We start from the raw sequence: 15,981 nt of genomic DNA, 5'->3' as shown, positions 1-15,981 counted from the left end.
TTTAATTCTGAATAATATGTCTGTGAGGTCTTTAAAAGTTTTTTGTTCATAAGTTCGTTGTTTAACTCTAGAACTTTCGAAATTCTCGTGGTGTTAGTGTAGGAGTTAAAGCGGGCAATTTCTTTGCTCAGATAAATGCCACTGCCACAAATTAAGGATAACCACAACAGTTTCGTGAGTACCTTCACTTCACATGCACATATGTACGGAAAATTATATTACCAAGGTGTGGCAGCGTAAAAACTAAAGTACAGCACGAACGCTGGACGCGCTCACCAAGTACTCTCAGCTCCCTGGTGATGACGTCCCATCTCCCTGCTAACGAGCATTCAAGCTCGCCGCCTAACAATCTTACAGGGAATGTTACTCTGTGTGAGACAGACTATTCTGATTTCGTACATACAGACTGCCACAACTTCCGTCTGCTGTGGAGGGTCACATGAACACCTGGTGCCAGTTATACACGGTATAGAACTCTAAAACGGCCAGCGTGCCTTTTGAAAGGGGTGCCTAATACTTGTTCTCGCAAACGCAGAAAATTTGAGTTATGCACGCGATTGGATATGATTTACTTTACTTCAGAGCATCTAAAAATCACCCTTGTTCCAATTAGGTAACGTACAAGCCTCCGCCAACATGGACAGGAACCGGAAAACCAGCAGTACATCGTTCCCGAGCTACATATATTCAGAAGATCAATGGTTTCGAAAATAGTAGTAAGTCAGCTACACATCAGACGTCCATTAGTGTTTTCCGAAGACTCTGGTCAGGGCCCGACGAAATTCCTCAAATGACTCCACCGAGTCGCCGTATACAAGAGGTGGAATGACATGATGTTTTTGTCCAAGGTATACTTTTTCTTGGATCGCACTGCCCAGCAGTGTTTCGAGAACAACAAAGAGAAGTTCGATAGTTAGGGCAAATTCCAGGACAAAATGAGGACAAGTAGTTGACAATCAACAGCAAGCCTACTTAACTGGAAATTTACTGAAGAGAAGCCTCAAAGACATGGTGAAACGACACAATCTTCCGTACAGAATGTTTTGGTCTGATGTCCCATCGTGAATCCGAATTAGATACAGGCTGAAAAACTCACATTTGATGAAAGGAGTCGCAGAGGACATGAACCAAGACTTCATAATAAATGACGTCACAGCAACCAAGGAATTCATCGACTGGTACCAGCGCACCGAGGAAATGCAATAGAAAAGAATTTGTCAAAAGAAATATGAGTGACTCCCCCCTGTGGTCCCTATGGCTCGTGTGGAAGACCACCACTACCTCGCTTCCTGATATGGTGGTGGTAAGGGAGGAGATACAGCTACAGTATTTATGGCAGCCAAAAACGTTGGACCGAGTAAGCAAGAGACAGCAGCCTTGAATGACAACCCCATACATAATAGGTAATGGAGAATATGGAAGAGGAGTTGTATCGATCTACTGCACCTACCTCCGCCACCAGTTGAATGCCCCATGAAGAATGGACTTGGTCAACTTGGAGTAACGCCGCAGTTATCAGACGACAACCAAACAGCCGAACAATACTGATGCAACCAACGCTGGTGCAACTAACTTCCCCGACAAGTATAACGCCCAGTAAAACAACAGACTTTCGGAGGACAGAGGAGAGCACATCGGTATGTTTCCACTGTACATACCTTAGAGTCATTATAAGTTATTGCAGAGAAAGAAGGAGAGTTTTCGACGCCACCAACCAACACTACACATATTCATGCCAGTCAACTGCAGACGATTATATTCTAGCACCGTACCCTAGAGGAGGCCTTTCCCCAACCTGCGATAGCCGTTACCCCTCGCTGTACAGAGACACCAGCCGATTGCCGGTCGCCGAATTCGGGAAACTACGTGAGGTGAACACCTATGGAGGGATGTCGCCACAGATGCAAAACCACCATGGATGACCGTCACCAAGATGTCAGGAAATCTCGTTGGTGGCCTTATCGACGACCAATCTGTCTGGGCGCTAGCCGACTCCAGGGCTTCTTGTTCTGCAGTATCGAATGTTTATCGTAGCCACCCAAAGAAGACTACGTTACGTGATAAGAAAGTCGCAAATGGGTAATACATCCAGCTAACAGGAACATGTATCGCATGAATAAGTATCAATGACAGAACACAATCCTTTGAATTTATTGTTCTAATAGAATGTAGCCATAATGTTGATGTTATTCTCAGAGGGGAGGCTTGCAGACATCACAGTCAACAGATGCCATGGAAGACCAGGACTCCAGATGGATGAAGTTATTCCAACAAGTACACACTACAAAGATTGCTATGGTCTGTTGTCTGCCGTTGAAGACGTTGCCTATTCCGCCGTCATCAATGAACCGAGTCCCAGTCGTCATTCTAGGTCCTCAGCTGAATTGTGAGGCTTTCGTCGATTGCAAATTGTTGTTCGGGCTCAAAAAGAATCTATATACCAGCGACAATACTAAGAACTGCAGGTAATCACGAAGAACCTTGTATCACTAATTGTAACGAGCAGCTATAATTCATGCATGGGAAAACCCGAACAAGTCTATGAAGAGTATCTTAGTGCCATCAACGACTAATCATACTCAGCTACCACTACAGACAACGCAAGGGAGCAAGTTGCTATAGAACAGCCAATAGGATCTGGCCTCACTGAAGAACAACATAAGCGAGTGGTAGCCATACTGTGCCAATTTTCAGATGCTTTTAAATTCGGAGTGAAGAAAAGACGGACCATACGGTCTAAGGTTATGCACTGCATCGGCGCTGGGTTTCACCCATCGACTAGCCAGAGCTCGTGCAAGGTCTCGCCTGTTGAACGACGGATAATCGGGGAGGTAATGGAGATGCTGCAAGAACACATCATAAAGCCTTCAGAGAGCTCTCCTGTGGTCCTTGTGTATAAGAAGGAAGGCACATGGCGTTTCCAAATCGACTGCCGATAACTAAACGAAAGCATGAAGGAAGAGATGTAACCATTGCCGCACACTGATGACACTCTAAACTGCTTGCCAATAGCGAAGTATTCCTCAGCTATGGTAAATCGAGGTTCACGAGACTCACTGGAAAGCCATTTTTTGCAGACATCTGAAAAACATCTAAGCCGCCCGCCAACTATTTTGAAGTGTTTTCAGACTGAATCCGAATAAGTGGTTCATGGCCGCCCAAAAACCAAATTCTGTGTCAGCTAGTTACTAGGGAAGGAGACCATCCAGACTCAGAGAAAATTAGAGCAGCCACAGATTTTCTGATTCCTCAGCACGTTCGTAATGTGACCATTTTTCTCGGAATGTGCTGTACTACCAATAGTTCACAAACGAATGCTCTACAAAGGCACATCTAATTGCAACTACTATTGCAAGGATACGCCGTAATTTTCTGGAACGAAATACGAGAAAGATCTTTCCATGTTCTCAAGGAGGCGCCAACATCTTCTCCGGTCCTAACACTGTACCGTGAATGAAAGACGTAACTTTACACTGATAGAAGAAGTCGTGGGCTAGGTATAGTTCTAGTACAAATTGTGGAGGGTTATGTTTACAGAGTACCCACTAAGTACAAGACCCCACAAGGCAGAGGATTATACGGCGGCTGGAAGACATCCATTGGGCCTTCTTCTCAAACCCTGTAGTCTTTCAGTCCATTGACCAAACCGATTGTGAGTGCTATCATTCCAGTGCCACAACAGTAGTTCTTGTTGATCGCCACAGGCAAGATGCAGAGGCTAGAACCTCTAAGACTCTCAAAACATCTGGCCTTCGTAGTGTGACCGTTTAATACGCTGAGATGAGGCATATCGACCAAACGATGAACACCTAACATTCATGTTCTCTGTACACGGTCTGAATACGTCATGATCCCATGGAATGTTTCGGTATTGTGCTCTCCATTGTGGCAGGAGGGCTACCTTCTACAGAAGAACTAGATCTTAATCCTGTGGAGATCAGCATTCCATCATATTCTGTTCATGATGGACAGTTACCAAAGGAGTAATTGACCTACTTGTTTGATGAATAACTTTTGCTTCATCTCAGAGGATGCTATTGGTATATTTTTCGTGTTTCATCAACGGGATATACAGAACTGGTTAGACGGAGCGACAGAGGGTGCTATCTACTTCAGCCTGGGCACCAACGTACTGAGTAGCAAAATGCCACCAGAAAAGCGACGGGCTTTTCTCGATGCCTTCTCGCAGCTGCCGCAGAGGGTGCTCTGGAAGTGGGAGGAGGACGATTCGCCAGACCTGCCACCTAACGTCCTGTTGTCCAAGTGCTTTCCACAACAGTCAGTACTAGGTACGTCTTATGTTTGTATCAAAGAGTTCTACTTGCATTACTGTCATTTTATATGTTTCCATCATTCATTAGTTGCTTCTATATGCATACAGATGTATTCCGTAATAATAATAACAATAATAATAATAATAATGCGCGTATGGCATTGGTGGCCGAGAGATCCCTCGCGGGGCGGTTCAGCCACCGCTCCACAAGTTCTTCAACGCCACTACGGCGACTTGCAAGTGAATGAGGATTAAATGATGATGAAAGACTCACAGCATCCAGTCATCTCGACGCAGAGAAAATCCCTGACCCCGGGAATCGAACCCGGGTCCCCGTGCGTGGGAAGCGAGAACGCTACCGCAAGACCACGAGCCGCGGACGGTGTATTCTGTCTTTGCAACTAAATGGCAGACTGCTTTTTTCTGCTATACGAGCTTTACTTCTTTTAATTGTGAAGCATCTTGAGTGGTCTGTAATACGTTTGTTGTATGTATACAAAAATTGTGATGTATAATATGTGTTACTACATCACATTTCACTGTACTTTTTCTTGTTTTTTAGGAAAGAAACAAATTTCGTGAGATAAAACTACCACTTGGTGTTTGTTACGATTTCGTATGTTATTAACCCATGTGTGTCGTCCTGGAATTGTATTTAATTGATCTATTGATCTGCTTACTTCAGATGACCGATTTTCGGCGTTTTTTCGAATACATTTATTTGAAACCTGCATTTCCACTTTCCACTGTGTGCTTATTGTGTGTATTTAGAATGGGTAGTGCAGCCTATTGTAGCTTTGTGTTTCTCATTCGTCTTTTGCGTTAATATGCCTACGTCTATATGCAATTTATATTTGTATATGTTATTATGTGTATGAGAGTACTATTCTCTCTCTCTCTCTCTCTCTCTCTCTCTGTGTGTGTGTGTGTGTGTGTGTGTGTGTGAGTGTGTCTGTGTCTGTGTGTGTGTGTGTGTGTGTGTGTGTGTGTGTGTGTGTGTGTGTGTGCTTGTGTGGCTGTTTGCGTGTGTAAGTGTGGATGTGTAGGTGTGTGATGGAGGTAGAGAGAGAGAGAGAGAGAGAGAGAGGTTTCTTACATCTGTATTTTTTAAATTCTTTTAGTGACTAACATAATCAGAGGGTTGCATGCGGATTTAAGACTACCTGATAAATGAGCTGGGATCTCTAACTGTGCCACTAATTCCACTGAACAGTGTTATGTGGAGCCACTCAAGGCAGACATTTACATCACCTTCTCGTATTTTCTCTACTTTTGAAAACAGCCTTATACGCTTAGACGCAGGTAGCTCATTTCTTCGCCGCTAAAGCTATCCACAAGTATTCCTAACGTCCGTGCCATATGTTTGATAAGTGCTGACTCAATGGTGTTTTGGTGTCTTTTCTTCTTTCCTAGAATTCAGTACTCGCTCCTTAGCGTTTATCAGATTCCATTTAAACCCTTATAATTCAGTGCCGGCAATTTTTTCTTTCTTTCTTTCTTTTCCAACCAAGAAAGACTTGTAGGACGTTGGATGAAGATTATGCTCAGCTCCACTGGGAAACACAAAACTTTCTGAATGTTGAGACTCCGAACATACGAGTAAGAAGAAGAAAGAAAGATTATCGTTTAACGGCATTCTCGAATCTGGACACCATCTAAATTTTTTCCGTAGTAGGTACAGTATATATCATTCCACCACTGATAATCCCCGACTTCACCGGATAATGCTGTAAGCACGCATTCCTACGCAGTTAACACGTCATACTAGGCGTTTTAGTGCTTGAAAAGCCTTACGATAGCTCTTGAAGGCGTTAAATCTACAGAAAACTCCTGTAATAAGGCTTACGAGGGCGACTTCCCTACTTTATACGTTCTAACTACCACGGTTCTATTTCAGATGCAGCATTGCGGTAATCCCTCAAGATCAGTTTTACAAGAGAATAGCGTCTCACACGGGAGTGTAAAGTCGTCCTGTTTTCCGACACTGATAACAGCAGAACGTCAACGCTGAGAATGTCAGTCCATTGCTCCTTATTTGCTAAAGCTTTTGCAATATTTTAAGATTTCAAGATACTGAATTGCTAGATGAAGTTTCCAACTAGACCAGCACAGAGTTCTGCTGTGGCCCTCAAACGCTGACCTCACATTCTAGATTCAAAATGGTTCAAATGGCTCTGAACACTATGGGACTTAACATCTATGGTCATCAGTCTCCTAGAACTTAGAACTACTTAAACCTAACTAACCTAAGGACATCACACAACACCCAGCCATCACGAGGCAGAGAAAATCCCTGACCCCACATTCTAGACACAGGAGCGTTTAGTGTTGTTGGGAAGATTGGTTGAAAGCAACGTAAAACACGTTGCAAGTGGGGAAGCAAACGACCCATCCTTGGCGCAACTTTCTCCATCCACTGAGGTGGAATGAAGGCGTATTAAAGGCTCTTCGTATTGTACATACTCCCCTGACGCACGTGTTCCTCCTCCATCGCAATGTGGTGTTGGTGACGTAACGCTGACAGTTCGCCAGTAATTGCTCATTGCCACTTTTTTTTCTCACTGGAGGGCAGTCCTGGAGTCATCTACGGACTTTCCCTGTATTTTAGGTGACTGTTGGACGAGAGTGGCGAAGATCTCTACATTGTGTGCTGTTTCAGAACTTGGATTGTAAGTAGTATCAAAGGCACCAGCTCTTACTTTTATTTTACATCAGGTAGCTCCCAGCTAGAACTTCAATTTGTTTTATTTTATTGTTATGTTTTTACATAGAAATTTGTTTTGTATAATGGCTATAACTGCTTTTACACAAATTCGGATGAAAGGTTTCACCAACCTCAAAACTATTTCCTCTATACAAGAATTTTTATGTGCGCAAATACCTTGCCATTTAGTGTCCCAAACCCAAACAACGGCAACGATGCTGAGAGTCCTTACCTTATCTTTTTCTTAGCTTTTTCGCTTCTGTACCATCAATCAATACTTGATCCATCATCGTGAAAACATCTTCTACATCTATTAGTTCTACAGTAAACATGGTCCCTGAACTTCCTTCTCTATCACCAGGTACTGTGTGCTTATATGTCCGCCTGGCTAACTGCGTGCTTACGTGCTTGCGCACTGTGCAGTGGTCTGGTTTCGATTCCCGGCCGGCTTTGCAGATTTTCTCCGCCAATGGACTGGGTGTTGTGTTGTCCTCATCACCCATAAATCGCCCAATGTGGCGTCACCTGAAATTAGGCTTGCAACATGTGCTTATGTGGAGATTTATTATAAAATCTTTCATCTCATGCAATGGTTATCATATGTCTTGAGTGATCAATCCCTAGCAGATTTCGACGATGAAAAATTGAAAATATTTAAAGTTTGATTCCAAGAGTATCGTCTTTAAATATAGTACCTCCTGGAACATTTTCACAAATAAAACAAATATTATTGATTTTATAACCCATTAGTAACATATTTTTATGAAATCTACAGCTCATCCGAACGTGAAAGTCTTCATCGCGCAAGGAGGCCTCCAGAGTTTCAATGAAGCTACTTACTATGGTGTTCCTTTAATTGGAATTCCATTCATGGGAGACCAGCACTACAATGTCGAAAAATTCGTAGCTGCTGAGATTGACTACAGGTTGCAGTTCCGGCACGTCACGAAGGATACTGTTTTAAAGGCTATACGAACGGTTCTTGAGGATCCCAGGTAAGCAATTTTGCTATTAGAAATTTTCCGTATTTCAGGTACTGAAACATAACGGATCACATTACGGAAAATATGTTTCTGAAAGGACTTAACAACTGTGAAGATTTGTATAGAGTTATTCACATTACTTACAGATCTTGCAAAATATTTCAAATTTTTTTACCTTATAGCTGAGCAAGTTGAATGTGACTTGCATTGGTTATTTTGCATCGAAGTCAATTTCTTATCAAACTCGCTGCAAGATGTCAGACTTAATCTGTCTAACTGTAACGTAGATTCTTGCTCTAGTCCCTGTTAGGTTAGCCGGTAAGGATGGTCAAATCCTTTGATAAATCCCAGCAAGTAAAAGTCAATATGTGTCAAGTCCTGTGATGGTGGGGATCATGCCATCGGGTAAACCTTCTGTATTCCATTTACCTGGAAAGCGAGTATTGAGGAAACACCGGACATAAGTGATGTAGTGCGATGGTGCACCATCTATCATAAAGTGCACATTGCGTTCCTAGACAGCCTTGTCAACCAACGGTTTGAAAGTTTTGCAACATATCTAAGTACTTTATTACGTTGAATGTTTCCTCTTGGGAAAAGGAAGGGTTGTAAGCTTTGCTCTTCCTTAGTGCACTAAAGACTTTAACTTTTACGCTATCACGAGGGTTTTCGAGGATTTTCACTGCCCCAAATCGGACAGTTGTTCTTATTAGCTCAACCACTCAAAGTTAAAGTCGACTCATCACTAAATATAACGTTTACACTGGAATCTTGGTCTTTCCAATCGATGTGATATTGTCCCACAACAGTCCTTGCGAGTTGTCCTGCCTGTGTGGTTCAGTTCTTGTATCATTGTTAATTAGCACGGTGTGAGATGCAAATACCTTCTTATAAAATGCCAAACTGTCATATGTGGGATGCTCAGCTCGTGAGAAACACGGCAGGTCCATTTAGTAAAACTGTTATCAAAGCTTTGCCTCACTCTATGACGACGAGAGATACACGTGGTCTACATTAGCATTTTATATGGCTTACCAAGCTCCCAATATCAGCAAAAACTTTATGCTACTTATAAACGGTAGACCTACTGAGAGAATCTTTACCGTACTTGGTACAAAAATACGTTGTACAATAGACGTAGACTTCGACTCTTCGAACCTAAATACGCAGCAAGAATGCCTAAAGACCAGCGAAGGCAGCCATCTTTGTTACAACTGTGTCTAGCGCTTGCAGTGGTGTGATTCGTACTTGTGTACTACGTGAGTCTGAACTCGAGCTAGTGTCAAAAAAATGGTGCAAATGGCTCTGAGCACTATGGGACTTAACTTCCCAGGTCATCCGTCCCCTAGAACGTAGAACTACTTAAACCTAACTAACCTAAGGACATCACACACATCCATGCCCGAGGCAGTATTCGGACCTGCGAGCGTAGCGGTCGCGCGGTTCCAGACTGAAGGGGCTAGAACCGCTCGACCACTCCGGCCGGCGAGCTAGTGTCCCACAAAAGGACTAAGACTTGATATGTAAGTCATACGAACAAATTTGTACAAATTTTATAAGCTGTCAAGTATTAGAAACATCTTGTACTAATAATACAAATAATAGAAATCACAGTTTATTACTTTAATCATAGTCGCAGGTAAAGTTAATTTCTCAATTTCTAATAATAATACTAATAAACTAATGTTAACGATGCACAGAATAAGCTTCACGAACTGCATCCCCAAAATTATGTGATTTTCTCCTCTTACCCCACATGAGTCTCTAATAAGGACAAAGTAACTGGATCAGTAAATGCTACCCTCCTGCCCATTTATGTTTAGCGTCAAGGTCAGTCAAAGTGTAGTGAAGTTGCGATGGCTATGCTACTAGGAAGTATTTCCCAATAACTTTTAGGTCTCTCGTCAAGATGACCTCAGTGACCGCTGTATCTTCATAAGGTATTCCCATGTCCGAATCGTCAGCATATCCAAACTTCCGTGATATGGTTTCGGACCTATGAGCTACGTAAATACTGAACTCCAATATTACAACTAGTTTGTTGTCCCTGTTTAGACTGTACTGTGTTTTTATGTTTTTTATGTTGCATCATATATAACACAGCAGTATCTATTATGCAGTTTTCGGTAAGTTTCACTAATTGCAGCATCAACAACTCCGATTTACCATCCTTGCTCTGTGTTCGGGTTTTCCCCAAATTTTAAGGTTCGCGCTCTTGTTTTTGCTCCGTTGTTTATCACAGAACAGAACTTCACACATTGTTTCTGCTCTCATGCATTCATCCTATATTGTGTGTAACTATATATAAACAGTTTCCTTTTATTTGTTTTTCTAATTTATTTAGAGCTTACTAAACGGTTGTTTCCAGATTCTGTATTTATTTCAAACAAGATACTCCTTCTGGACGTCATTCATTTACTTTTTCTGTAGTCATTTTACCATAGCATCAGTTTCACCTCTTGCAATATATTTCGCTCGTTCACTGGTTACGTGGCTGTACCATTATTCGAAGTTAGGCAAAGCTAGAGGGACCACTTCTAATGTACTGTTACAGCGTTCGGAGTCAAATAACTATCGTATGAAGTCAGAGAGGCGTTGCTTCCGCCGTAAGAGGTCGGTATAGCCGGTATGCAAGTGTTAACACAGACGCTCAGGGAACTAAATCGGAATCTTTGGAAGAATGACACCTCGATTCCTGCGTAACCGTGTTGGGTGAATTTAGAGTGCCTTTTGAGGAAGGCTTTACGGGCATTCTGTGTCACTGTGTTATGTCTGGCGTACTGATAAGCAGAATAAAATAAGAGAGGTTCAAATGGCTCTGCGCACTATGGGACTTAACATCTGAGGTCATCAGTCCCCTAGAACACAGAACTACTTAAACCTAACTAACCTAAGGACATCACACACATCCATGCCCGAGGCAGGATTCGAACCTGCGACCGTAGCGGTCGCGCGGTTCCGGACTGAAGCGCCTAGAACCGCTCGGCCATGTCGGTCGGCAAAATAAGAGAGATTAGAGCAGATTCAGAGATACATAGATAGTCGCTTTTCTTTAGTTCAGTATGTGAATACAACAGCATCGAAGATAGCTAATATTGGTACAATGGTCCCCCGCCGCACACTGTACTGCTGCTAGCGGAACATGTCTGTAGATGTAGAATATATTACGGTCTCCTGAAAACTGATTCTTCAATTGTTATTCGAGGTGCCATTGCATACAGTTCTATGAACATAACCCACAGCTATAAACTCTTCTCAGAAATTCCACATTTCAAATCATCATTTTCAGCCGCTACCTAACGGAATATGCCCTATGAGACTTTTGGTAGCTTTAATTCTGCAGCATTGTGCAGTAAATTGGAAGCTTGCCGGAAGTCTAGGAACAGGGGAATCTGGTGGTAGAGTCTGTAGAGACCATACCTCTATAATTAAGTTTAGTCTCACTTCGAGTGACTTAATTCTGTTCTCCATCTTTAGTTCAGGGGCTATTTCTTAACCCTAGTCGGCGTTAGGGACTTCCAAGCAAGTACAGATAAATGCTTTACGTCTCTTATTACAATGGGCTTGTAATCTAGCGCTAAATCGTTTATCGACGTTCTCTTAATTCTCTGTATACTTTCGATCTGCGTTAATTTACTTCTGATTATAATTAATAATAATAATAATTTTTGGGCTTTCCTTATTTTGGGAAACGTGTGGTATGAACAAACATTAAAAAATATTGTTGTGTTTTCCTTTCCTTGTTAAAATAAGAGAGCAATATTCATGAAATCAACTAATTTATGTATGAGTAGTGTTCCTGTCAATGGTGGAACATTCTGGGAGATCCCTTATTTTCAAAATACTCTCTTTGGGGCAACTAAATCAGCCGGAATTTCGTTTTACGCAGCGCGCATTTCGTTATCTTCTTTACTAGCCACCTCCACACTTTCTTTCAGAAAACTAGACAAATATTTCTTGCATTATTCCTGATGTGTGAATTCAAGAATGCTGGTAACTCAACTCGTTCATTCGAAAAACCGTGCGTGTGCTAAGCCTCGAGTTCAATCACATCGACTTTATCACATAGTCATAGGTGTCACGGTCGCATCGGCAATGTGACAAGTGCGAACTTCAGCGCTAAGTTGCTGTAGTAGCGCTATTCGTGTATATTATGCCATATGTTGCTGTTTAACACATAGTTCATTCCAGAACTTGCATCTATGATTTTGATAAATGAGTAACATAGAGTTTGTGGCAGAGAAACTCAAGTCCAAAGTATACAGTTCGTTATTATAAGAGTTGTCTGTCGTTAGTGCACACAGGGGTAATGCAACGTGCCCAGTTTGTGGTGCGAAATGTAGCACTGATTTCAGGCATACCAGTATTGCAAGTTCTGTGAAATAAGAAAAGCATGCAATCTGTCTACACTTAAAATTGGTAACTGCATATCTATGAAACCATTCATAGAAAAACAAGTTGTTGTGCAGGTAGCTGTAAAGCGCAGTCAGTGTTTTAAGTCAATGGATTGCTCCACTTTACAACCAGAAGTTTTCCAGCTCTCGGGTTAAAACGAACTCAAATGCCAGAAATGTAACTGTCATATATGTTATAGTACAACTAATCCTTAAACTCAAATAAGCTTAAATTTCTTTTAGTGCTCATCAGTTCATTGAATGATGCGCATTTCAAACCACTCCCTTTACTTGTTGCTTGTCCATATGAAGAGGCCCTAGTGCCTCTCATAAGCCCCTTCTATCAGTTTGAGTTTAAAACTTGTACCATTTGTGTTCTTACCTCAGTTGAATACCAGTAATGTAGTCTATCTACTGTACGGGCAAATAAATTAGAAGTATGTCTGGATGGGTAAAAATTCAATCACGTTCAAATTTTTAGTCAGCTTATTAGCACTTATTTCTGAAATATGTTCAAAAGTCCTTTTTCTGATTACAAATAAAATTAAATGCCTATATTTCACAGTAAGTCATTCGTATTCTTGGCACTGTATTGTATCCTCTTATTCTCAAGATGTGCTAATAATATGCTGTGTTGTGAATAGGTATCGGGAAAACATGAAGAAGTTGTCAGCAGTGTATCGCGAGCACCAGGCACAGTCGATGCCACAAGCCATCTGGTGGATAGAATATGTACTACGTCACCAGGGAGCTCCACATTTGCGAAGCGGAGCCATGGATCTCAGCTGGTACCAGTTGCTGCTGCTAGATGTCGTCGCCTTCGTGCTGGCCGTAGCTGCAACCACAACACTTGCGCTGTATTCACTGGCGAGATATCTTACATCTCTGATACTCAACGCCAAAAAACATAAGACTGAATGATGAACTTGTAACAACAACAACGCTGTACTATTGTACATATAATAATTTTTTCTTCTGATTTTCGATAAATTAGTGTAATCGATGTTCTGATTTCATTTCTTTTTTGTTTCATGCCATTATGTTAAAGAAACTGTAAACAATTTTCGATGTGAATATTAATGTTTATGTCAAACTTCAAGCAATATTATAACAGAATAGAAATGTAAGAAACGTTGAAACTATTGTACGATGTTAAAGTTGTAATTGTGCGTCTGGTCCATACGTAGGCAATGTACTAGGATACGTAGAATGCAAAACCTCTGGTGAATACCCTGTCTGTAAGGGAGTGGTAAAAGGTGGATGGCAGGCGAGCGCGGGAAAATGCACACGGGCGCAGCACGGCATAACGGGGTCAACAGTAGTAGTCGGTGTTGGGCATTGGTCTGAGCAACATGTCCTGGATCGAGGAGGCTCTCTTGGAAGACGTAGTTTCATTGAGCCTCGGATATGTCGTTCCGACGCCTATACAGCATGGCAAAATTTCATAGGCACTAAATGGAAAAGTATTGCGACGCTATGAAGAAATAAAGTGCCGATACATCAAGAGCCATTGCTGTGGTTGTATGTGTGCTCTGTGCCTCGCCATCTCGCCGCCCGCCAACCGCCACATCGATACAAACAGGTTGAAACTTTTAGTACTGTATTCATGTGGACCAGTGTTACTTTTGTTCCATACTGTTCAATAACAACTTAAATTTTATCAGAACTGTCCTATCATTTAATTATCCTCACAACTAACCTAGCCAGGGTCCTCTCCAAATGTTGTGCAATCCGAGTGTCCCGAAATGAAGAATTAAAGTTTATGTTAATAATAATTACCTGCAGACCTAGCTATGTTAGAATGATGTTTAAAGAACTTTTTCGTTGATGAACTAACAGACGAATAACAAAGGTCTGACAAAGTTGGAAGATAATTTAGATATTGATTTAGTAGTGAAGTTTAATCATTTCGAGACAGATATAATGGTATTTAAATGAGCAGGAAATAAGGTAAAAAGAGTAGTAACTCATATATTGAAAATCTAGAGTGCATAATGATTTCAGCAATTAATTGTTTTAATACAGTGATCATAACAGTTTCAAGGTTCCCCCCCCCCCCCCCTTACTTATTCATTTGAATTCTGAAGTGTACTGAACTGATTAGATCAGCAAAATCAAAGCCAAAATAAAAAACCAAAATTTATCAGTGTTTTACCTTTATCAAAATTAACATTGTGTGTGTGTTTCGAAAGTGCTATTTCTAGGGTAACCTATGCCTGACTTTAATCAGATCAATAGACAGTACGAAGTTTTGTAGTAAGCATTATAGTGTAATGTTATGTATTTATGGTGTATCCATATTAGTACAGAAAGTGAAATTATCAATTCAGTAGATTTTCTGGTTCTAAAATTTCCCATATTATGCAGTGTTATTACGTGTTGTTTTGCACGCACGTACACCAACTTGTACAGGAAAGAAACTCAGTTAATGCCTAATTAGGCTGGCGACCGTATTATTAACAAATTGGTAACATCTTCTGTGTTGTTTCTTGTCCGTCCTGACGTGTAGTTGCATTTCGAACTTACTTGACATATCATTGTCATTACCGAGTAGGTGTAAGTCTGATTTGCCTCCATTCAGGTACATGCGGTCAATTTCTATACAAAAATCCTTTCTCATAAGGTGAAGCCCGTCAACTTACCATAGTACAGGCTTTAATGAGTATCGTGCCTCAAAGCGCAGCGTTTACAAGCTTTTTATTAGCTTTGAAGGATTTAACATACTAGTGCAAGTGATAGGCAGACGTGTTTCTCAATGACTACATTAAAAACGATGTGTGATATCATTGTCAACACGCGGTGTGTTATAAAATACACTCCTGGAAATGGAAAAAAGAACACATTGACACCGGTGTGCCAGACCCACCATACTTGCTCCGGACACTGCGAGAGGGCTGTACAAGCAATGATCACACGCACGGCACAGCGGACACACCAGGAACCGCGGTGTTGGCCGTCGAATGGCGCTAGCTGCGCAGCATTTGTGCACCGCCGCCGTCAGTGTCAGCCAGTTTGCCGTGGCATACGGAGCTCCATCGCAGTCTTTAACACTGGTAGCATGCCGCGACAGCGTGGACGTGGACCGTATGTGCAGTTGACGGACTTTGAGCGAGGGCGTATAGTGGGCATGCGGGAGGCCGGGTGGACTTACCGCCGAATTGCTCAACACGTGGGGCGTGAGGTCTCCACAGTACATCGATGTTGTCGCCAGTGGTCGGCGGAAGGTGCACGTGCCCGTCGACCTGGGACCGGACCGTAGCGACGCACGGATGCACGCCAAGACCGTAGGATCCTACGCAGTGCCGTAGGGGACCGCACCGCCACTTCCCAGCAAATTAGGGACACTGTTGCTCCTGGGGTATCGGCGAGGACCATTCGCAACCGTCTCCATGAAGCTGGGCTACGGTCCCGCACACCGTTAGGCCGTCTTCCGCTCACGCCCCAACATCGTGCAGCCCGCCTCCAGTGGTGTCGCGACAGGCGTGAATGGAGGGACGAATGGAGACGTGTCGTCTTCAGCGATGAGAGTCGCTTCTGCCTTGGTGCCAATGATGGTCGTATGCGTGTTTGGCGCCGCGCAGGTGAGCGCCACAATCAGGACTGCATAAGACGGAGGCACACAGGGCC

At 42.4% G+C, this 15,981-nt stretch overlaps 1 protein-coding gene across 1 annotated transcript; it reads left to right on the top strand.

The window, feature by feature from the left end:
* The first annotated feature begins 4,144 nt into the window (after positions 1 to 4,144).
* Positions 4,145 to 13,275, top strand: LOC124605920 (UDP-glycosyltransferase UGT5-like). The gene is made up of 3 exons (XM_047137874.1): positions 4,145 to 4,289; positions 7,753 to 7,972; positions 12,999 to 13,275. The coding sequence occupies exons 1-3, from the start codon at positions 4,145 to 4,147 to the stop codon at positions 13,273 to 13,275; spliced, it is 642 nt and encodes a 213-aa protein (XP_046993830.1).
* The last annotated feature ends 2,706 nt before the right edge of the window (positions 13,276 to 15,981 follow it).

Source organism: Schistocerca americana, chromosome 3, assembly GCF_021461395.2.
Source record: "Schistocerca americana isolate TAMUIC-IGC-003095 chromosome 3, iqSchAmer2.1, whole genome shotgun sequence".
Taxonomy (NCBI): Eukaryota; Metazoa; Arthropoda; class Insecta; order Orthoptera; family Acrididae; genus Schistocerca; species Schistocerca americana.
The sequence above is the reverse complement of the archived record's forward strand: the minus strand, read 5'-3'. Positions and strand labels throughout refer to the sequence as shown.

Coding starts and splice junctions, on each gene's coding strand:
- LOC124605920 (XM_047137874.1), top strand. CDS start 4,145: ATGCCACCAGAAAAGCGACGGGCTTTTCTCGATGCCTTCTCGCAGCTG. Junction 4,290..7,752: donor TCCACAACAGTCAGTACTAG/GTACGTCTTATG, acceptor TGAAATCTACAG/CTCATCCGAACGTGAAAGTC. Junction 7,973..12,998: donor ACGGTTCTTGAGGATCCCAG/GTAAGCAATTTT, acceptor TGTTGTGAATAG/GTATCGGGAAAACATGAAGA.